A 22,684-nucleotide genomic window follows, 5' to 3' on the forward strand; every position below is an offset into this window, starting at 1 on the left:
CACACCTGAATAGTTTTATCTTGATAACAACAGCGCTGGCTCTTTCTACTAATCCACAAAGGGCTGCTCATCGATATCCCACAGGATCCAGCAGCTGCACCACAGGAGCAACAGTTTCATTGATCATTCTTTTTCCCAGAGAAATTTCCTTTATTTTGTATTTTGTATTGTCCGTCTTCTTCACAGTAAATGCTGCATGCCTTCTAGGCAGAGAACAGAAGCAGTCTTGGAAGTGCCAGGATACTGGAGGACAAGCTGCCCCCTGCTCTGGCTATGGGACTGGCAGAGGTTAGAGTGCAGGTTTCTCTCTGCTTGGTCATTTAGAGGGGATAGTTAGCCAGTGTTAAACTAACCCCTCCCTGACACCTGGCAGGATTTCAGACCTGTCACTATGGGATACTCTCTGTTGCAATTCCCTGCTTGGCATTTCACATCTTCACATCCATCTTGGTAGCTCCACTGGAAAATGTATGTTCCTGAGCCTGCAAGCTCTCCGTGCAATGCTATAATCTTACTTTCTGAGAGATTAACCCATCTTGGCCTTAAGAGTGGGTTTGAATGTTTTCTATGAATGACACTGAGGAAAGCCTCTTTCGTGAAACGGCCTTGATGGTGCAGGTTATTTCCTGGATAAAACCATTTCCTCAGTAATTGAAAGATGAGTCAGGCTCATATATGTGAAGCCAATTTCTGTACTGACTCACTCCAGTTTGAGGCCAGCAGTTCTCCACTGGATACTGCCATGAGAAGTGGCCAAGACAGCCTCTGCACTGCACCAAATCCATAGTGCAAATTGGGCAGGAAGTAGGTTCAAGCTACTTCAGGGCATTCAGATTTATCCAAACCATACCAGTAAACTCAAGATCAGTCATGTCCTGAAACACCAGCTGAGCAACAGTGAATGGCGTTTCATAATAGCCTGCTCAGTTTGGGGCCACAACATGGAGCAATTGGACCATGTTCCTTTTCCATTAGGTATGGCTATAACCAGTTTCTTAAGTGATCAGAGGTTTCAAAGTTCTTCTGTCATCTCCACAGATTGATGGAATTAGCTGAAATCCCACAGCCATTTATCTTTATTTATTTCCATCTCACTTCTTGTTGGCAGTTAGAGCATTGCCTATGGACCCCACAGGCCTTCAGGGGGGATTAACAATTCAAACATACACTGTTCAGGGTTCTGTGTGCATCAAGTGATTTTGTTTGCGTTCATCCTGAAAGCAGAACAACAAGTCAGATTTTAATTCACATTGTCATTTTAGTGTGAGCCTGTGTGCTGATGTTCTTATCTCTGCATGCTCCATTTCAACAGGGCTCAAGCTCATTCAAAGTCACTCAAGTTAAATCGATAGTGAGAGTCCAGAGAATGAATGGAAAATGAATAATCATACAATTATCTTCAACTAATTCAATATATAAATGAAACCAGAGCTGGCTTTTCCAGTGAAGTCCTGTTCATAGGAAGCCTTCAATGTGACATATCAAATGCAATGCTAAGAGTAAAGCTGGCCATGGTGACAGTCATACTCTTGATTTTTGTGTTGTCTGCTGTTGCTGGGAGTGTTAAGGCCCTAATGGAACACCAGGGGTACATAGGCTAGAAGTCACTAAGACTCCTCTTTCTGTTCTGTAGCCTTTTCTCTAAGTTGCATGTATAACTTGTAATGATAATGAACTGTGATATTCCTTACTTTTGCTGATTTTCAATCATTGGGCAAAATAAATCAGCATCCCTGACTTTGGCTGGAGACTGATTCTGCTAGCTAATTCCAGCTGGATAGTTCAGCTCAATGAACAATTTCAGTAAAATGACATTTGGAAACAGGAAAGCTAGCTTTGCCAGACAGCCTAAATAGAGGGGGATGATCTTGTTCCCCTTTTAGTCAACAGCCAGCATACTCTTATGAGCTGAATGGAACTCAAGTTCATATCTGCCTGAGAGGGTAAACCATGGCATGTCTGTGACACAGTTGTGTTGTGTTTCCCAGTAGGGGCTCCAGCACAGCTTTCTGCTGGCACTGCTTTTTGCGTGGGATGCTGCCACACCATGTAACCAGACAGAGTGGCAGGTGGACATATGTCCTGGGACTGGTGGGGAGAACACTGATTCCAAAGGTGGAACACCTTATCCTAAGCAAAAATGTCTAAATACAAACATAAAAAGTAGAACTATGCCAATAAGAAAAATTGGCAGCTTCCTTGCCTTGGGATGCTGGAGCCTTGCAGATGAGTTCCACAGCTAAAAACGTTGGCTCCATCTCCCTCCCTGCAACTTTAATCTCATGCACTTCTTTTAGAAGTGACAAAAGGAATATTTCATACTGGGCAAACAAAATATTTTTTGTTTCATATAGAAGAATTGAAATATTTTAGAACATCGTTTAAACTGTTCCTTAGTCTTGGCTGCTAAGTCAGAGAACCAAAAATTTCCTAATAACCCTAGATAATGCTGTCTTTCTGGGAATTACTTGTGAATAGGTTGTACACAAAAAGTGGTTTATCTGATAATGTGTCTTTCTTATATGGCCTTTACTGTAAAGAAATAACAACAGTTTTTTGTAGTTGTGGTTATATGGCTATAAAATTGAATTTGACCTAATCAATCTATATTTCTACTAAGACTTGCATATATCAATGTTAACTCATTGATCCTCCTGGAACCTCCTTCATTTATGAAAGAGCTGAAGACAGGATTGAAATCTATAGCAGAGCTATAAAATAAATCAAAATAAAGCCCTTTGCACTTTGGTCCCATGCCCTGACAGTATTTTCTCCTCTGAGTCTTTGTAACAGAATATGTTTTGCATATTATTGTAACACTTGTAATTCAAACTCTATTACTTATTCTTCAGGGCCTGTAGATCAATGAGATTATTTGGTCCCTCACTTCCATTCTACATCTAGATATATTTCCTTACTCCCCTCAACTCTTCACCAACCTGAACTTCCCTAGTCCCTTAGGCTTTCCCCACATGGCAGGCTGCACAGATACCTTGTTCTTACTGTTCTCCTGAGCTCTCCCCTGGTCTCAGTTTTTCAGGAAGTTCAGCGCCCACCTCATCCTCCCTTGCTATGACGGAAAAGTCTTTGGACCTGTTCTCACTACGTAGCAGACTCAAATTACACTTCCAGAATTTACCAGCTACATTGGGCCATTGATATGACAAAGCTGTCTCTAGTTTGCAAATTTGCAACGTTTTAAATGCACCTAATGAAAGTTTGGTTTTGGATATCCCCTGCCTGTGAGCAGTTGATCTGCTCCACAGCTTTGAGTCTCTCAGTTATTCACAACTAGCTATTTGTATATTCAATGGACTCCACTGTGTGAGGAAACTGTTTAAAAATACATTTTAAAGAGATGTTTTCATTTCATGTGGTTTTTTGCCAGTAGTGTGGTTTTTAAAAATGTTTTCTAAAACCTGTGTAGCACACAGCTATGAAGCTCTACCTCAAAATGCAAAGCAGAGCCCTTCACTTGCCGAGAGCGCTCAAGGGATCTGCTGTTGGAGCACATTGCAAGCCCTGTGCGCTGCTTGAAAGCCTGGTAGGAGTTTTGCTTTCTTGTGTTGGAAAAACAGTGATAAGGTTGTGCAGAAGCAGGTGGGAAAGGTTACTTAAAAATTGCTTCAATATGGCCCCTGCTATAACATTATCTGAATTGGCCTGGATATTTAGAAGTGAATTAGCCATAATGATCTCACTCTGTCGCTTGTCCTTTTTGTTTCCACTTTTCCTAGGGAAAAAAAATTTGATTTTGCTACGAAGTTCAGTTGAGATTTCTGCCTGGATCTCCTGTGTCCAACGACCTCTCTTCCATGCCCACCTCTGCCCCAGGAAAGAGCACTAAGGGCACTTCCAGAGATGGAAAGCCACATCAACAAAATTGCTCCCATCTAATCCTGCTGTCTTGATTAATGTCTGCAACACCAAAAGAGGTAGCAGGTCAGCTAGGTCCAGCTTCAAGGGGAGCTGAGTGTGCCAGTTTTCCCTCTTACTCAGTTGCTTCTCTGTCATTGCAAAGCAGCCTGCATGGAGATCCCATGTGTTGGGAAAGGGGTGATGGTTTCTCAGCTGGGTGGGACCAGTGTCATGAAGAACATTTGACTGCTGCAGACAAAATAGCTGTTCAGGGAGGCTGAAAATTGTCAGACTTCAGACAACCATCAAGCCCTGAAAATGCATTCACTCGCTCCATCGCCAAAGTAGCAAATGTATCACATTCTTAAAACAACAGTAAAATCTCATTTTACAAAATTTATTTTTGAGCCATGACAGACTCAAGATTGTTTTAATAAAAGAACAGAGCTCTTTCCCCCATCCTATAAATTAAAAGAAATTTTCAGCTTGGAGCAATATTTTTGGTCAAGTTATAAAACAAAAGTAATCAGAGAAAAATGTGGATTATTTATGGAAATGAAGATAGCAGTTTCTATAATTCTCAACAACAGACCAGTATCTGTAACTTTTATCCATATGTACTCTGCATGTAACTGCAAGAATAATTGACGGCAGAGCCCCTTGTTTTCAAATGACATGCTAAAAGCAGGTTTCTGGCCACATTTCAAGAATAGTTTCAGTTATTCAAATTAAATTTGCAAGGAACCTTTCTACTCTGTCATAAATTCTCTTTGCAAAATGCTGTGACAATGAATTCCTTAAAAGCAAGTACAAGTGGGGTAAGGTTTCCAGGGAGAGTTAATATCTGTTATTTGACCAGCTGATTTATCCAAAGGCACATTTGGTTTTTTACAGTCAGATTTCTTGGTTCACATTTGATTTGTATAAAATCTTGAAACAACATATTTATTCAAAATATTCATGATTAATTCAAAGGTTTTCAAATATTGTTCTCCAGCTTGTAGAAATTTTTTAAAATTATAACCCTCAGTTGCCCCTGCTGAATTTTGTGTGCCTTGCATTGAGCAAATTTAGTTTTGCTCTTTTTTGCCATTGGGCTCTATTCAAAAAAAATCCTCCCGTTTTGCATTTGCTGTCAAAAAATCCTTTTAGTCTCCTTTTTCTCCGCCTTGAAATTCCACAAGTGTTAAATCCCATGCTGAAAAAATTGTCTTCACACAATTCTGTACAATACCAAAGATGTTTGGAAGGCAAAAACATTCCAAATGCTAATAATCATCTGAAAGGGGACAACCAATTGGAGTAGGCAGAGCTTAATATTTTTTGCCAAAAATTAAAATAAAATAATGAAATAAATAAAATTAAAACCCCCCAAACACTTCTTAAGAAAAAAGAAAAAAAAAAAAAGAAAAAAGAAAAAAAAAAACACAAAGGAGCTAGAAGTGGCTGGGAAAAGATCTTCTGATCTGAGGAATGATTTTTTTTTCCCCCACTAGCAAAATAGGTATGGAAAATGTAAGTATGCACAGCTGTGTTTATTCCAATGATTAGACATTCTATTTCTCTGTGACCTCTCTGCAGTGAGCTGGCAAGACACCTGGGTATGCTTAGAACTGTCTCATTCATACATTTACATTTATTCAACTTGGACCTTTCTTTCTCCCCCTTCTTGCCCTTTTCTTCTCTAAAAAGGCCACAGAAAAAAAAATCTATTGAATCTGGTCCACTCCTTCTCTCTATTTTTGTTGTGTTGGTAAGGCGTCGGTTAAGACTCTACCAATGCCTTTACACGTTTAAAATTGCATCATTGACACTATTTTAACACTGAGCATAAAATTTTCTTTTTCAGGGCTTTTTCAGGCTGAATCAGAGTGAAGAGGTGGCTGCAGTGAATCACGTAGAATGACTGCACATGTGCTGTAGTAGGAAGGCAATAGAATCTGCATCCTAATGTTTGTACCTCCCATGCTCTACACCTGCACTGGCATTTTCTTTGTGCAGAGTATGAGTGCATGCAAAATCTGAGCTATCCTTGCACAAGTACCTGACAACTCTCTTTGATATTGATGGGTGTTTAGTGGACATGGAGAAGTTTGCTTTCAAAAGAAGAAGGTCAGCACAGAAATTTTGCAATCCAGGCTGTGTTACTGTTGCAGAAGTGAGACAAAGTGGGGTTAAAGGGTTTCTTCACTGTTTTCAAGGAAGTTCAGTACACAGCTGAAATTCCCTCCTAGGTCTTCTGAGTCTTAATCCAATGGCCTACCTGCTCCTTCAACCTTGCTCTGCAAGTATGCATCAGGTTGGGACGCATATTTGTTTGTCTTCTACTGTTATTGAAATCAGAAGCAGAATTTCCAGAAATTGAAAGTTGCCAGATAAATTCCAGACTACTTCCCAGAAACTTATTATAGTTTGTGCCCCTGCTTCTTTGGATACCTAGACATTTCAGAGCACTAAATACTGACTGAATTGATCCAGTTCTTTTAATAACTGCATCTTAACCTATTGTCATTTTCCTTAGAGTTACTCTAAGTCTAAACTGCAGAAATATGACTGTATATACACAGAATTACAGTAAATGAAATAATGATGAGAAGCATCTGTATATAAGGCACTCATTTTTCTTTCCTTTCAGGCTACCTGAATTCATTACCTGGCCTTCACACTGTGTGCTGTATACAATACAATGTCTCGTTTCTCCTCCATTCTGTAAAATCAGCTTTCTATTTTTTCTACTTCAAAACCATAACTCAAAAGCTCTGAATTGCTATTAGGTGTTATCCAAAGGTGCATTTGATTTGCTGTTTCAATAAGTTTTTACAGGAAATGTTTAGGAAGGAGTGATTCCCTCACATATAATAACTTTTACGTTACAAGTGATTAGGATGTGTCCTGTGCAGGTTTGAGTATGCAAAGCATTCCACCGGGATCAGCAGCAGGGGTTTATGCTTATCACCCAGCTGGAGTACCCTCCACATACAGAATTAAGCTGTGTGTTTTATTATTTAATGTATTATTGTGTTTAATATTTTTTCATTATTATTTAATTTATTATTGTATTTTAGCACAGAAGGAGATAATTACTAGGAGATTTCTTGCACCCTACTCCATAGCAAGGCTGAAAAGTCTTGAAACTCAAACACAAGAAAACTCAACATGAGTTTTCAACCCACCTCTTCATGTGCCCCCCAACATCACGCTTCAGAACCGGGGAAATGTAGACACATTGAAAATATTTCACAACAAAGCAGTCTTACAATTGGATTTGTAGGGAAATGTAAGTAAAACTCTTCTGAGATACGTGGGCTTCTGTGTATTGGTTTGCCTGCCTTTGGCTAGCCCATTAATACACTGGAATCCATAGGGCCAAGTCTTCATAGTTTATCTGTGGAAAAGGGAGATAAGTAACTTTGGCAACACAGAGTGGAAGAAAATGAGAGGAGCAAATGAGAATAAAACTAAGGAATAGAAGAGGTTGGCTGGAAGCAGAGGAGGAGGAAGCACTGATGGAGATGCAATATGAAATCTTTTCTTTGTACTTGACTGGAAGACTTTTCAGGTAGAACATTTAATACAAAGTCAAAGTGCTTGCTTATACAGTCATGTCACTAACCATGTGTTTCACAGGAACAAGCTCTACTGGAAGGGGGAGCTACATGGGGTATCTTCCTCTGGTGGCAAAGCTGATTTGGCAGGTTTCCACCACCTTAATTTATCTACTTAAGTTAACAGAAAGGAAAATTATTTTTTTCAACCCGTAATATTTTTGAAACTTGGATATCTCACTCGCCCAGTTTTAACATTGCTGTGAAGAACTTGTTCTGGTGAGCACAAACTGAAGCACCCCAGCAGAGTGGGGGTGCTGCAGGTGATGGTGACAGGGGACATCCCCTGTACCGTCCGAGACACCACGTGCCTTAAGCACCATCAGGAGCGTTATAGATATTTCCCTCTCCTCAGAGGAGGGAGAGAAAGGTTTTGCGGGCCAGAAGCACCCAATCCCCCAGTGAAATGTAATAGCAGTAAGTGAGAGAATCCTTCAGACCCCAGTCCCTTCCTGGGAGGAACCCAGGGAGAGCATCTCACGGGGATGGGATGGGATGGGATGGGATGGGATGGGATGGGATGGGATGGGATGGGATGGGATGGGATGGGATGGGATGGGATGGATTGGGATGGGATGGGAGCCCAGCTGCCTTTGCAAGTCAATGCGGCTGAAGCCACGTCAAGGCAGGGAGACCCGGGGAGCGCCAGGGGAACAAGTTTATGAGATTCCTTTGAGCTCAAAGCCTTTTGCAAGGGTTGGGGAAGGGCTGCCTCCCCAGAGCCAGGTTGAAAGGAGGGTTGGAGGGAAAGGGTAGGAACCAGCAGCCGTCCGTGCCCTGGCCCGGAGCGAAAAGGTGGTGTGTTTGCCGCCTTCACCCCTCCCACCTTCCAGCCACATTAAAGCCCAATTATTCACGCTTGAAGTCAGCAAGGCTGGGCCCCGCTACCCGCTGCTCCCAGATCCTTTCCCCGAGGGGCCGGATTACCCCGGCGTGCACCAGCGGGGTGCGGTTCGTGGGGCGCCCGGGCAGGCGGGAGCCCAGGGCCGGCACCCTCAGCCCCACACGGTGCCTGCTCCTTCCCAGCCCTGTGCCTGGGAGACACCGCTCCTTTGGCCTCTGAGGTGGGACAGGGGCTGTGGACAGCCCTGGGTGCTGTTCCCAGGGGACCACGGCCTCCTCAGGCACTCCAGGCCGGCCACTCCCACCGGAGTCTGCCTTGGACGAGGAGATAGGAGGGAACACCCAGGTGCCCCACGGAGCGGCCACGGGCACCGGGGGGCAGCTGAGAATCCAACAGGAAGGCAGTAGCGAAGGGAGAGAACTGAGCTGACCCTTTTTTCCCCTCACCATTCACATGCTCACAGATTTTTATCAGGCTTTTTAGCTGCAGGGCAAAGTGTTTCTTTATAGTTCCTTCCAAAGCAAAGCTGCTGCCAGATCCAGGCTGCGGCTCCAGCAGCTGTATCCCATCCCCCAGGCCTGCACAGCCCTGCTCGGGAAGCCTGGGAGCCTCGCACGAGCCTGGCAGGAGCAGGGATTTTGGAGCCCGGCAAGGGCTCTGTGCACACAGTGCTGGCTGGGGCCACTCCGTGAGGGCTTTTGCCAGCTTTCGCCAAACGCCAAAGCGCACGTGTCGTGCCAAAATCCCGCTGCGGGGATGGGCATGTGGGGCTGTGCAGCACGGCTAGGAACACCGCGACTCCCCTGGGTGCAAGATGCAGGATGCGGGATGCAGGGCGCGGGATGAAGGATACAGGATGCAGGACTCAGGGTGCGGGATGAAGGATGCGGGATGCAGGGTGCGGGATGCGGGATGCAGGATGCGGGATGCAGGATGCAGGATGCAATGCAGGTTCCTCTCTTCCCCAGGCCACCCAGCAGGACCCACGAGCCGCTGATGCTCGTGCAGTGCCGAGAGGCAGCAGAGGAAGGCCGGGTGTGAAATCCACGGCGGTGGGGACCAGTACTACTCCCTCCTCCCACCAAACCCAAGTGTCACACTGGTGGCATCCCAGGACAGGGAGGGGCATAGGCAAGCTGGCACGGAACAGCTCTGCCCTCTCCCAGGGCTGAGGACAAGCTGGTCACATTCTTGAATCCGGAATAAGACACTTTTACAGCCTGTCTGGGTTAGTTTTCTCTCTTCTTTTTTTCGCCTCCCTTCCCCAGCAGAAACTTACTCGTTTGTAATAGGAAGGTTCATTGTTTTCACGTCTGATATTTCTTTGATTACTTGAAAAGAAATCCCAGAGGCTTGTTTTCACAAAATAGTGATTGCATAATTGATGTGATTATGATGTATTTTGCTGTGTCACTGCAGCTCAGTTGATTATTTTGAGAAGCTCTCAGCACTGTTAGTGCTGCCATGTGTTGTGCGTGCGTGGCCCGGGCTTTCATCCCCCTCCACATGTGTACAAGAGCCTTTCAAACTCTGCTTCCTTTGGCAGGGTCTGCATGAGACCTTCCTCTGCATGAGGAAAATGATGCAGACCCACAAAGAGCTAATATGGGGAGAGGACAAACACTATGGGGTGAAGGACAAAGTTTTTCCTGCATAATGGCTGTTTGGTGTGAATAATCTCCATAGAATCAAATTTACCATGTGGATGAACACACAAATGAAATCGGCCAAATTCTAGGCTCTTTCCCGGGCTAAAAATGACCAGATAAAGAAAATGCAGAACAGTCAGATGGTCTGGAAATAAAATTCTGAAAACAAAAGCATGAAGCAGATCATTAGTGGTAATAATTAGTTAAAACTTGGAAAATGTATCAGCTACATGCAGGTAGAAGTGTTTAAGAGCTCACCCAGAGAAGCCTTGGGAGAGAGGATTGCCTTCCCTTAACTTGGCTAGAACTTTTTAATTATTTTCAGCTTGAGGCTAGAGACTATCATAAGAGTCCTTTCTTTCTCCTGATAACAATATTTTAATCTCTTTGCTGTATCCTTCTTTATTTTCTTTTTAATTCAGGGATGAAACATTGCCCTCAGTAAAGCTTCATGGCTAAATTTCCAGATTTCCGAACCTTTTGTTTTATTCTGCATGTCTGCAATTTTCACTATTTTTGTCCAGCAGTGACCTCTGGAATTCCAGAATAATTTTCCCTCCCCTTCCTGGTGCCCTCACGTGACCCAGGAACACAAACATCTGAGAGACCTCTGGGCATCTTCACATCTGCTGGTAGGTAAGATCAGAGCCATTGTGTGATGTATTTTTAACAGCAGGTGTTGGGCTTGGAGAAGGGTGTGTTGGGTTTTGAGGGGTTGGGCAGAATCTGCACTTAATTCTTGGTTCCCAGGCTATTTAGGAACAGCTTAAAAAACACACTTAATCTGTTTGTACAAATTTAACATTGTAAAACCACAATAAGGAATTGCTAATGAAGTGCAAGCCTGGATTTAGTTTCAGCTTTGCATCACTGCTGTCCTAAAAAAACAAAAAACCCACCCAAACCAAAAAAACCCCACCAACCAACTTTAAAGCTGAGTCCAAGACTCTAGTTTACAACTTATTTTCATGAAATACTATTGATTGATTACTTGAAGCCTGTTAATTATTATTTAGTCACGGTTTTCAACACAAACTCCTTACAGCAGCAAAACAAACAGTGTGGATGTTTTATCTTTTGCCAATTAACACAGTTTGAACATGAATTAAAATAGGCTGTTAGCTCAGGATCTGATTCACAACTGCATCTCTCCTGGTTGTGCTGCTGTAATCCTGTTGATTTTTGTGGCAATGTGGGAACCTTGGTGCAAAATGAGAGAAAAGGTTTTTTTAATTGACACCCCTCCCCCAGCCATGTTTAAAGGATCTTACACGAAAGCCTCACACACAACTCTTTCATGGTCTGTTAGCAGAAATTTATCACCTAAATTAGAGAAACAGTATAAGCAGAGTGTTTCTCCCAAAATATCATTGAAATCCTATTTTCACAGAAACCACTCTCAAATTTTTTTATCAGACAAATCTAAAATGGTGCTTAGCGTTCAGTTATCTGCCAGGTATAAATGGCATAAATGGATGATTACTTTAAATACATCTTCTCTGAGAAGGGAGTTATGGGACCTCACAAAAGCATCAAGCTGTGACTACTTTCAGGAAATCACCTGGAAATAAATGATGAAGGTTGCTTGTATGTCCTTACATTCTCATTGCCTTTTTAGTCAGATAATTTAATTCAGTATGAGCAGCAATTCATTTCTGGTATCACTAAGGAATAAATTATTTAATATTTGGGAAAAGAGACTGAATGACCTTTCAGTCACATCATCCATGATTATAAATTCTCATGGCCCCTATCACATGGTTGTATCCATACCAAAGTAAAAAGGTAGATTTTAGCCTTGTTGAAATTGGAAAAGATTTGATAGTAGTTTCACCAGTAAGATGGTTTCACCTGTTCACCTTTCTAGGCTACATTTGAATTTTTCCACATGACCTGTTGAGTCGTCTCTGACCAAAGTCAGAATAACTATTTTTAAGTAGATATTTTTAATAATTCCAATAATAGTGTTTAATATTCTAAAGAGAATAAGAATTTTTCCATTCACTTCAGTGTAAGTAGAATCTCAAACAAAGAAGAGATTTCTACCTCAGTAGAGGTGCTACTGACTGTGGTAATGGATGAGTGTGGAAAAATCTTCATTTTTTAAGATTTTAATTAATGTTAATGTGCTCAGGATGAACAGCCTCTACAGTTTATGCAGGCTATGGCTGCCCTCTTGCTCGTCTCCATCTGGGGCTGTGGAGTGCTCACTGTGGCTCAGGTCCTACATCCTGTAATGAGATACAGCAATGAACATCTTCCCCAAGCACATCAGATGCAAATGCCACTATCTTTAATGTGGTTGGAAGTAATTTTCAAACATTTCTATTCCCAGTTAGTTGAGTCCAGAGGGCATTATGAAATCTGTCCTGATTGTGCAAATTTGTTTTACACCGACTGGTTCCATAATTGATCTGAACTGTCTTGGAATGGTTTTTTAATAAATATTAAAATAATTATTACTTAAATTCCAGCAATCAATTCTCAAGCTTGGTCTTTATGTCTTTCACAGCACAACAAATCTAAGAAATAAAGCAGAGAATCTGTGGGACAGTTATCCAGTCAAAGCAATGGGGAAGTCACAACATGTATACAAGGCCCTTTCATCTGCTCTGTGATGTTTTTAAGCTTCTGGAAACTTGCTTCATTCCACTAAGAATACAATTTGAGTTAGGCTTCAGACACTGAGGATGCTTTCAGACAGTACTCAGCAACCTACATAGCTGTCCCGAAGTGACAAAGAAAACTTTTTTCTCCCTTTCACCATTCCCAAGAGAATGAAGGCCAACCATCTCCTTTGCCAGACTTCTGCAGTTGCTAAGCATTGTCTCTCATGCCTCTCCCCTCACAGCAAAACAGCCAGAGAAAGAGGGTAGCTCTCACTTCAGTTCAGTAAATCCCTGCTAGAATTTTCATCCATGCTGATTGCACTTGATTTCACTCCTACTTTTCTCCCCACTTGACCCCATGATTAGCTCCTGACTGGCTCTTCCACTGGGGCATCTTCAAGAGCAGGAGTACCTTCAACCACAGAAATTACTTGAGACCAGAGCCTGTAAAACAGACAGGCTCCTCTTGCTCAAAAGGGAGGAACCTCATTCCACATATGCTGCATGGATGCTCTGTACCAGAGATGATTCACCACCATTTTTATTACTGAGCTTTGCACTTTGTGTGATGACTGATCTGAAAGGTGTTCTCTGAAAATGCATGTCAGGTCAGGCCTGGAAGCAGGGGGTAACACTTTGTTTTCAAATCGCAAAAGAGCTTAGATGTGATTTAGGTGCTTGGAGGCTCATGCTGTTATGACCTTGGCAAGTTCAGGGGTGATATTTAGGAATTTTTCTGGCAGGAAAATAGGCACCTCCAGGCATATGCAACAGCTCAATGGGAATGCAAATGGTGGTTCTGAGAAATACAGTGGCAGCTAAGTGGTGCTAGGTGAGTAAACTTTTTGTGAGTCTAGTCCAAATCCACTGCATGTAAATAAGGATAATATCTAAAATGCTGGAACAGTGATCTGAAGGAAGTGTGGACTTGAAAAGAAAGAGGCTGATAAAGCCAGGAGAGATCCAACTGAAGAGAAAAAGAATCTGTTCATTGAGCTTGTCCAGTGAGGATTATGCAGCTATATTTAATCCTTTGTTAGAAATCAGACTCTCTGCACTTGTAGACTACCTTCAGCTACAGAGAAGGTGGCTAGAATGTGGCAGTCAGAGTCGATCATGTCCTGAGGGTGAGCTGAACTCTTAACACTGTTTATGTACAAGTGGTTCTTTTCCTCCCTCCATACCTTGATGCATAGAATTGCTGCAAGCAGAGTAATTAATCTGGTCTGTGCCTGCTCATAAAATCTTTCTTGTGGTAAGAACATCTCTAATCTTTTTAAGTGAAAATTATTTTCATTTTGGAGAAAATTGCCTCGTGTTTCAGATTTGGGGTTATCCTACAGGACAGGGTAGAGGCACCCTGCTGCAGACTGCTGCCCATTTGAGGGCCAAGAGCAGTGCCCTCTGCATTCACTTGGGCCTGGGCATGCCGATGGACATGGGCAGCCAGAGCCCTTCGTGGGAGCTCGGCCCTGCTCAGCTCAGCTCATCTCTCACAGCTGCCTTGGTGCTGCTCTATGGGCTACCACAGCCTGGCTGTCCCGAGAGCTCATTGTGTGCCTGTGGCTTGCCTTCCCTCCCTCCCCCTTGCTGAGGCTTGGGGCAGCCCAGCTGGGCACCCTTCTCAAAAGTCCTTTGAGTTTTGATTCATGCAGCCAGCATCTATTATAATTCCTGTGGCAGGAATGTTACACTTTATATTTAGAGTTAGCTGAATCTGGACAAAATACTATACCTTATCCATTACTAGAAGCTAAGCTGCCTTTATTGTTGTTAGCAAAACATGTTTTTCTTCTTGGCCTGTCTTTTGTTTTATGTGGCATCTACATTTTGATGTGGAAATCTTTTACCACACAAACACATCTAACCTCATGAGAATGGCTCATGTTGGATGCAGTATGTTTGTGCATTGGTGTTCTGGAAGAAAGCAGATTTTCTCCAAGACATATAGTTGGATTCGCCTTAACCCCAAGAATGGATGCTATGGTTGTTACTTTTCTCTGCACTCTAGAAGAAACATAGGGGAAGAGCAGACATAAACTAGATTTTTCAAACAAAGTCTTGACAGAGCAATGGATGAAATGAGTCTCTTCAAGGTTTTTGTGTCATCGAATGTTACAGTTGATACTCTGAATGTAGCAATAGTTGTTACACTAATTAGAGTGGTGTAGTTCTGGAAACAGGAACTGTGAAAAGACCGTATCTAGAAGGCACTAATAATCTTTTGATACCTGTATTTTTGCCATTCTTTATTATTATAATGAGAGTGTTAATGTGTGAGGGAGAAATCATGTGTGTCCTTAATAAAGAATGAAGCTGCACAGTTGTTATCATCTTAAGTACCATATTCATTTAAAATCAAGTAGGCAACTCAAAGGTTAAGAGGTTTAATGTTCCTGAACTGTACAATTGAAGTACTATAGTCCAGGTTATTGTTAGCAATTATTCAAAGTGCTCGGGGTTTTTATTAGAAACTTCATTTTCCAGAAGAAAGTCCCCCTGAACTTTGGACAGCATTACAGTGTGACCATTTAACTGCACAAAGTACATCACAAGATCCTGTCATGACATAATTTGCTCCCAACAGCTATTTATATGCTGTTCGATAACCACCCTCAAACAATCTTCAGTCTCTCTGAAGTTTTCATGCCACATATATTTCCAGTGAAAATGGGAAGCTTGGGAGGTTCTGTACTTAGAGATAATGTGATATTCCACATTTTCTTCTCAACATAAGAAATACACCATTTGTTTGCAGCTTTTCCAAGAACAAGAAACAGGCTTTACGAAAACAGAGAGTGTACCATAAGCCTATTGGACTGCGTGAGAAGAAAACAACAACACAGAATAAATGTTATGGTGAAGGAGTACTGAAGGAAACCAAGTAATTGCTGGAAGAGAGGAAGCTTAGAGAGGAATTACAGATAGTTTAGCAGTGTGTTAAATGCAAAGCTGAACTCCACAAATTAAGCATAGGTAACCATAAAAGCTAATTGATATAGATGCAGATGATTATAACATGGCATTCACAATTAACCTTTCAAATTGAGCCCCCATAGTGAACCAAGGTAGTGGCCTACTGCTGGAAAAAAATGTGTATGAGCCTGAATCTGCCCAAAGAACTTGAGAAAGTGTCTTCAGGAATACTGCAAAACCTAGGAATTGCACCAGCAGAAGGGTGACTATTTACGGAAAGGCGAGATTCAGACTCTCTTGCTTACTTTTTATGTCTTTAATCCCTCTGGGATATTCTAGAAGCAACAAAACTCATGAATGTTTTGTATTACTTCTCTTCCACTTGATCAGTCATGGCTGTGTTGTTTTCTTTGGTCCCTTAATGGAGGCTTATTGCCAAATACATGTAATATGGGATGGGTGTTCCCAGTCAGGTTCTTAAACTCACAGTCCTACTTCAGTAGCTAATTCACAATCTGGTGCCTACAAATCAAGACCTTTCTTTTGTAACTTTAATCTGCTAACATGATTTATGGAAGCTACAGCTTAGATTCAATTTAAGCAGCATCAATCTGGGTCAGCCCTAGCTTTCTTCCTAAACTCTAACAAAACTCAACTAGAGAGTGAATTCATGCCTCTTTAAAGATTCTTCCACAGCACAGAAAGACCACTAAGCCAAGCCACATGGGCATAGTTTCTTGCCTTTATTGGTATGCACATCATTCCAGTTTTACTTTATTAGTTCAGAAGTTTGAAGTTTCTTTAAACTTTGCTGTGATATGTGTTTGTGTTCAAAGTAGTCTCTTCATATCAGTATTCAACAGTCTTTCCAGATCCTTTCAAACCCTTGTAAGAGAAGTCGCCAGTACCTTCTTGCACACTGTGCCCCTTAAGGAGAATCAACAGGCTTTATGACATCATTTGCTGGTCAAGAAATCATGGAGTTTAGTGAACTGAGACAAAAATTTATCTCCACGGTACAGTTCCCTCACTTTTCAACAGAACATCATGTCTCAAAGTCAGCAGTTGAAGCCTCTTTGCTATTACACAAGGACACTGTCTGATGAGGCTGAGACACAGTTCCTTCAGGGTGGATAAAGTGCAAAGAAGAAAATGGGGCAGAGGCAGAATGTGAAATGACAGACATCACCCTTACCAACATTTTCTCTGATTTTGAGTTGCTTCACTAATGGAGCCATGTAGGAATCCCTTAAAATGTGATCCTGGCCTGTCTGCTCAAGTAGCCTAGGAAAGCAGGGTGGCTCCCCAGGCTTTGACTGTCTCTTGCAAAGAGTTCCTTCAGGTCCTTGCATTGGCCCTGCTGAAGGTGAGGGTTGGATGTGCTGGACCCCAGCAGGACCACTCCAAGTAACAAGGGTCTATGATGATGAAGATCGTACAGGGGACATTTTCTTCATTCAGTAAGTGTCACAAAGTGTCACCAGCATTAAAAAAGAAAACCTGAAGGAGAAAATAGCTGCCTGTGCTCCTCTAACTAGCTGGTTCCTCTGACCTCTGGCATGATCCCATCCTAGTCAGATTGACTCATAACCAGTCCTGCTCATCCAAGCCACAGCTGCGTCAAGGCACAGTGAGAGCCAGTCAATCCCACCAACTTCATCTCTGTTTCATGACAGTTTAATCACTGAAGACTCTTTGTTGAAATACTTTCCCTTGGGGTTTTGGATAGCAGAATTAAGTCAAGGCAACCAGAACCAAAAAGTGAAAAAAGCACTTACTCTCATCCAAATTCTTTGGAGTTGATACAAAAACACCTCTTCTGTAGTGTTTGCAGCAAGCATGCATTCATGTCATGAGCCCTTAGCCTCATGCAGTCATAGCTCACAATTCAGCTGAAATGGCTGCATTTTACATTCCTCATTTTATTGCCGTCAGTGATGACATAAGTTAGAGGATACAGCCTAGAAAGTAGTCAGTCTCATCATCATCAGCTGACACACGTCAGCTGAAATAAAGAAAAGGTAACAGTCAGTGTGAACTGATGGCAAATATATTATTCCCTAGGCCATATTCACTTTGGTGAAAATCAGGAATTACTACTGAGGTATTCAGAGTTAAATTGCTCTGTAACCAGGCTGAGTGGGAACAGGATCAGAGGAACAATTTCTGTTCCACTGGTGCCTTTTTCAGGTTATAATTCTGAGTGCACACTGTCATATTTTCCTCATCATCGTATTTTTGTACCATTTGATGGTGTATTACTGATGTGGCTCTGGTTGCTCTGTTGAGATTCATATAAAAAACCAAACTGATGAGATAATAAAATCGAGTACAGAACACTGCTAATGTGAGTGTTTTCACCCTTCACTGAAAGAAGCATCCAGAGATGCTTGTTCACAATTCACAGTTTTGTTAAAAATAGCTAATCAAACCAATATTATGAATATATTCAAAAAATCTATCCTGTACACAATTAACACTACTGTAAGGAAAATACTTTTTTCAATGGTGTTACAAAAATTATAGGTCATTGTGCCCACCAAAGTTATTTTAACAGAGCGATGTTGTTAGCACTGGAACTAAGCCATGTTTTCATAGTCAAATGATAGGCCTTTCTAAGGTCGTGCCCACGCAGTACAAAGCCCACTAAGTGCTTCTTTGTAAAGGCTAAATGGAATTCACACTTCTACAGGCAATCATTTTATTATGATCATATGAGTATGCACAATGTAATTTTTAACATCTTGTAAATAAAGCAGGCCAGTATCTAAGGGCAATCATTATGTGTCAAATTGAAAAGCTTCTGATTTCTGGCTTTCATTTACAACATATAACATACCATACAAGAAAATTAACATTTGTTACCTTACTCTGGCCTTTCAATCATGTTTCTGGCTTACAATTTCACAGAAAAGAAAAATCCACTTAAACATAATAGAAATCAAGGTATCACCTTTTCATAGCGAGAACTACCAACTCTCACATAACATTATGCGTTTTACAAGTGGTGTGGAACCTTTAAAGAAGGGACAGTGAAATGTCAGTGCCTGAATTAAAGATACTGCTCAGACTTCTATGGGTGTTTGGTTTTCAGCACCTGTCTTAGATAAATCTAGACCAAAACATGGCCACTTTCATTATCCACCACAAGTGGATATTAACCCACTTAATAGATGACCCATGAAAATGTAATTTTAGGTAATGCTAGGCACAGTCTCTGCTCTACCCCTCAACCTCTAGCCATCATCAGGGTCTCTCTGCAACAGGTGGCTTTCGAGTCATTATGAACAGCCATCAACATCCTTAGACAAACAAGAGTTTGTCTAAACCTCTTCCAAGTCATGAGTACCTCAGAGCTCTGTGGCAGCCTGGGTGATGCCTGCCCTGCTGTAGCCACACAGGTGTGGCAAAGGACAGAGGACTGCCAGCAGGCTGGTGTGTTTACATGGTCTTGCAGGACTGTCCAGCTTGACCTCAGTGACTCTTTGTCATCTCCTTGTAAGGAAACCTCTTATGGAAAAATACCGTAAGATAGGTGCCTAACTAACTGCGTACCATAACAAGGGGATCAACATCAAAATCCAAAGATATCTCAAATACAAAGCTCACTACTGACAGGTTCTGTGTTATACACGTTGAGTTTTTTACCATTTAGTGAGCTGGGTGATGAAATAAAAAATATGCTTACTACAGCTACAGATTGTATGATACTGCAGAGATTGCTGTCAGATTGGAGGACAGGCTGGAATATAAATTGATCTGACAAGCTGAAGAAATTGGCTGAAAAAAGAGAAAGAGAAAATTTAATGAAGTCACATGCAAAGTATTAAATTTAGGTAGCCATGATCAAGCAAAAGCACAAGATGGAAAAAGAATGTTAAGGGAGCAGTTCAAAAGACAAGGCAGGCATTAAAATGGAGCATAGGCTGAGTGAGTCAACCCTGTCACACAGTGGCAAAGAAGTCTGACTTCGTATTGGGTACCTGAAAAATGCTCCTCTTGGGGAGCACAGCTTGCTGAGCATCTGCAGGCATCCTTCTGTTTAACAAAGCACTAGTGCAGCTTTAGGTGCAATGAGCACTTAAGTTTGGCTACTGCACATCAGTGAAAGTGAAGACCTCTCAGAGACATCCCAGAGGTAAACAATCCAAAGAGTCCTTTGAGGAGCAGCTGAAGAAATATCAAGAATCAGGCTAGAGACTCCAGAGGAGAAACACCATCAAATATGTAAAACGGCTTTGCCAAGAAGCGAAACATCTGATCACTGTTTCTGTGGTGTCAAAAAGCAGCAACATATTTTAATTGTAGCCAGAAAGACTCAGCACTTTAAGAAAAATCTTTCTAACACTGCAGATAGTGGAGTGCTGAGGTTTATTGGCAAAGCAGTAAAGCAGCTGTTGCGATAAATCTTGTGTAGCAATTGGACAAATGTGTCTCAAGGACATCATGGAAATGTTGAGTTGGCCTTCTAAGAACCTTCCAGCCTTTTCTTTTGATTAACTTGGATGTGAATCTTGGATGTGAATCTTGGGGCCTTACTTGATATAGAGTCTTTGCAGGACAGCTTCTCAAACTATCCTGGGAAAGCAGATCCAACAAATAGACAGCAAGGTTATTTCCAATATGTCTATCATGTCCAATGTTAGATAGCACACATTATCTAAATGTCTAACAATATGTCTAACAGGGATGAAAAACAGCTCTGAAGAATAGGAGCCTTGTCCTTAAACGGGCCCCTGGATTGGTTCATTCTTCAGGTTCAGCCTGTCACTGGAATTAAAGGCCAGCTTTTTAAAGGACTTTTGTGGTATCACAAATGAGAAAAAAACCTCTTTGCTTTCCTTTTATTTTTGAACACTGTAATTCATGAATCTTGCTACCACAGTCCACTGGCTCAAATCACATTGCATATATTAGTGCCATCGTCACATGAAAATTTTTATTATTTTGTGACTCAATAGAGCATGATACAATCGTGCTTGTTTGTATCAGTGCATGCCAGGGAAAGTGGGGAGACATAATTTGTAGTGTCTCCATCACTGTTTTTTACAAATGTCATGTTTCATGGCTGGGAAATACAGAATTTATACAGATAAGTAGCAATGAACCATAACTAAAAGATGAAAATATTGGTCCAGGGTCCCCAGCACCATGCATTAAGTGTCAATAGTACATTAAGTCTGACCCAGGAAAGGAAAGGTGGGGCCTGCCTTCTCAAAAGGGCTTACCATTTAAAAATAATCTTACCATCTAAAAAGGATTGCCACAGCTAAATATGTCATTTTTCATTTTTGTGCACGTATAGATCAAGGGAAGGCTGTGAGTCCATGACTCATAAAAACTTCTTCATCTCATTTTCTTTGGGAAGTGCTAAGATCTGGTATCCTTCCTTTACTTTGCCTTCTTTTATTTATTTTTTAACCCAAAGCCTCAGTTCTTTAAAAAAGGGGAAAAGTTACTTTGAAGTTAATTTTATATGTAGAAGCAAACCCTGAGCATGAAAAAAATGCTTTCAGAGAGTCACAGCACTGTCAGGAGATTGAGTTGTGCTGACATTTCCTAACACTGAGGATAAGGCAAGCTCCTTTTACCTTGATGTGAGATATTAAACTTACTCAGGTTTTATGGGTTAAATATTGTATCATGCAAATTAAAATCTGGGAGGACTTTTTTCCTTTGCTGTTATCAGCATTCCTACACCCAAATTCTCCAAGGGTGTCTCTGAACTTGCATTTGCCATGAGTGTGGCTTAGCATTTGTGATGTTACCACTTAGACATCACACAGATGATTTTATCACAACATCCTATACCTCTTTCCCAGGTGATTACCTGACCACCCAATCCATTGCAGTCTGAGCTCTTTTTTCCCACTAACCTCTCCCTTTTGCTGTGCTCTCCTTGCAGCAGTGACCTCCACGAACATTTTGGTTGTGCCAGAGCAATGACAGGATCTCTGCCCCAACACTGCCAGCAGGAGAGCTGGTGCTGCAGCTCCAAACAGGAGCTGTTTGGTTTCCTGAGGAAAAAAGAACACTTCCAGAAAAAAAAGAAAGCTTAAGGCAAAACCAGGCAGATGGGGACACGTGAGCCCTAGCAAGCACCACAGTAGGCCCTGGAGGAAGGACAGGTGAGAAAAACAAATGGGCCCATGCTGTCTGTATGATGCCACACAAAACCATGGAGGATATACCCTTCAAAATTGACAAAAATAGCGTCAGAGGCAGAGCAATGGTAAGCTTTTTGGTGCAGAATGTTAAAAATATGCAATATTAATATTTTATATATGCAAGCATTTATGCTGTATAATCAAAATAGGCCAGTCTATGGCTGGCATATCTAGTTCTATCACAGCTAGCATATGTGTGGATATATAGGTGGATATATGATACTACACTCCAAAAGCAAGTTACTTGCACAAGTGTTGATGTCTTTTCATTACAGGCAACAAATGCACTTGCAGAATCAGGCACCCAAAATCACTCATAGCTGCTTCTATGAGGCTTGATCACCATGACTTATTCTTATCTAATTTTTTACTTTAAAAATGCACACTTTCTTCTTCATGATGTATTTTTCACCATTTCAATTTCCATCTTTTTGGAACATCCTTGATGGATCAGTGGAGATGCCTCCAAAATTAAAGTGAGTCATATTAGCACAGTTTATAAAGAAAAATATTTAATCTCACATGGCACACCTTAGAGCCTAACTGAAGAACAGCTTCAAACTTTGGTAAAGTAAAAGTTTTAAAAACAGTAATTTAACACATGATGCAAACACGTCTTAAACCTCCATAATTTTCTGGCATTTCTCTGAGTTCAGTGAATACACTGAATGCACCCAGATCAATGGCATGCCAGAAATGAAGCATGGCCAGTCCTATCTGGGCCAAGTCCCCATCCACCTTTCCTTGGGAGTGCCAGTCTGAAGGTACGTCCCTAAAACTCCCACTTCTGCCTTTAAGTCATCTTTTCCAACTAACCTAATACAGTGGAGAGAAGAGTGGGTTTCTGACAGAGTTTCCTGTCCCTTATAAAGCAATAAAATCTCTCAAAGCTCTCCTAAATAATGCTCACAGCTTCCAAAGATCATGTTCATGTTTTACCACCAAACAAGTGGCTATTAAAAAGCAATGTTATTCACATTGTCTATTCCTCCACAGCTCCCCACTCGCATGTCCCTGTTGGCTGGGTGCACCTGTG

At 41.6% G+C, this 22,684-nt stretch overlaps 1 protein-coding gene and 1 long non-coding RNA gene across 16 annotated transcripts in view; one reads left to right on the top strand and one right to left on the bottom strand.

The window, feature by feature from the left end:
* The window catches only part of LOC148225113 (uncharacterized), a 119,569-nt gene that overhangs the window by 25,837 nt on the left and 71,048 nt on the right, over positions 1 to 22,684 (bottom strand). The window contains exons 2-3 of one of the 15 annotated variants that reach the window (XR_015802569.1): positions 10,006 to 10,058; positions 7,032 to 7,243 (exon numbers count right to left, since the gene is read on the bottom strand). The exons of 4 other annotated variants lie outside the window; for them this stretch is intronic. Coding sequence is in view for 3 of the 11 variants with exons in the window: in XM_088161954.1 (XP_088018080.1) it covers positions 6 to 71 (66 nt within the window). In the remaining 8 variants the exon portion in view is untranslated. Of the gene's footprint in view, positions 1 to 5; positions 3,800 to 7,031; positions 7,244 to 10,005; positions 10,059 to 19,169; positions 21,926 to 22,684 lie in introns of those variants that run through there. 10 more of the 15 variants (XR_015802562.1, XR_015802554.1, XR_015802555.1 and 7 more) reach the window with 10 other exon arrangements.
* On the top strand, positions 8,620 to 18,196 carry LOC148225114 (uncharacterized). The gene is made up of 3 exons (XR_015802591.1): positions 8,620 to 9,535; positions 10,481 to 10,588; positions 12,469 to 18,196. It is a non-coding gene; the product is annotated as an uncharacterized LOC148225114 (long non-coding RNA).

The sequence above is a fragment of the Sturnus vulgaris genome, chromosome 1, assembly GCF_052056855.1.
Source record: "Sturnus vulgaris isolate bStuVul1 chromosome 1, bStuVul1.hap1, whole genome shotgun sequence".
Taxonomy (NCBI): Eukaryota; Metazoa; Chordata; class Aves; order Passeriformes; family Sturnidae; genus Sturnus; species Sturnus vulgaris.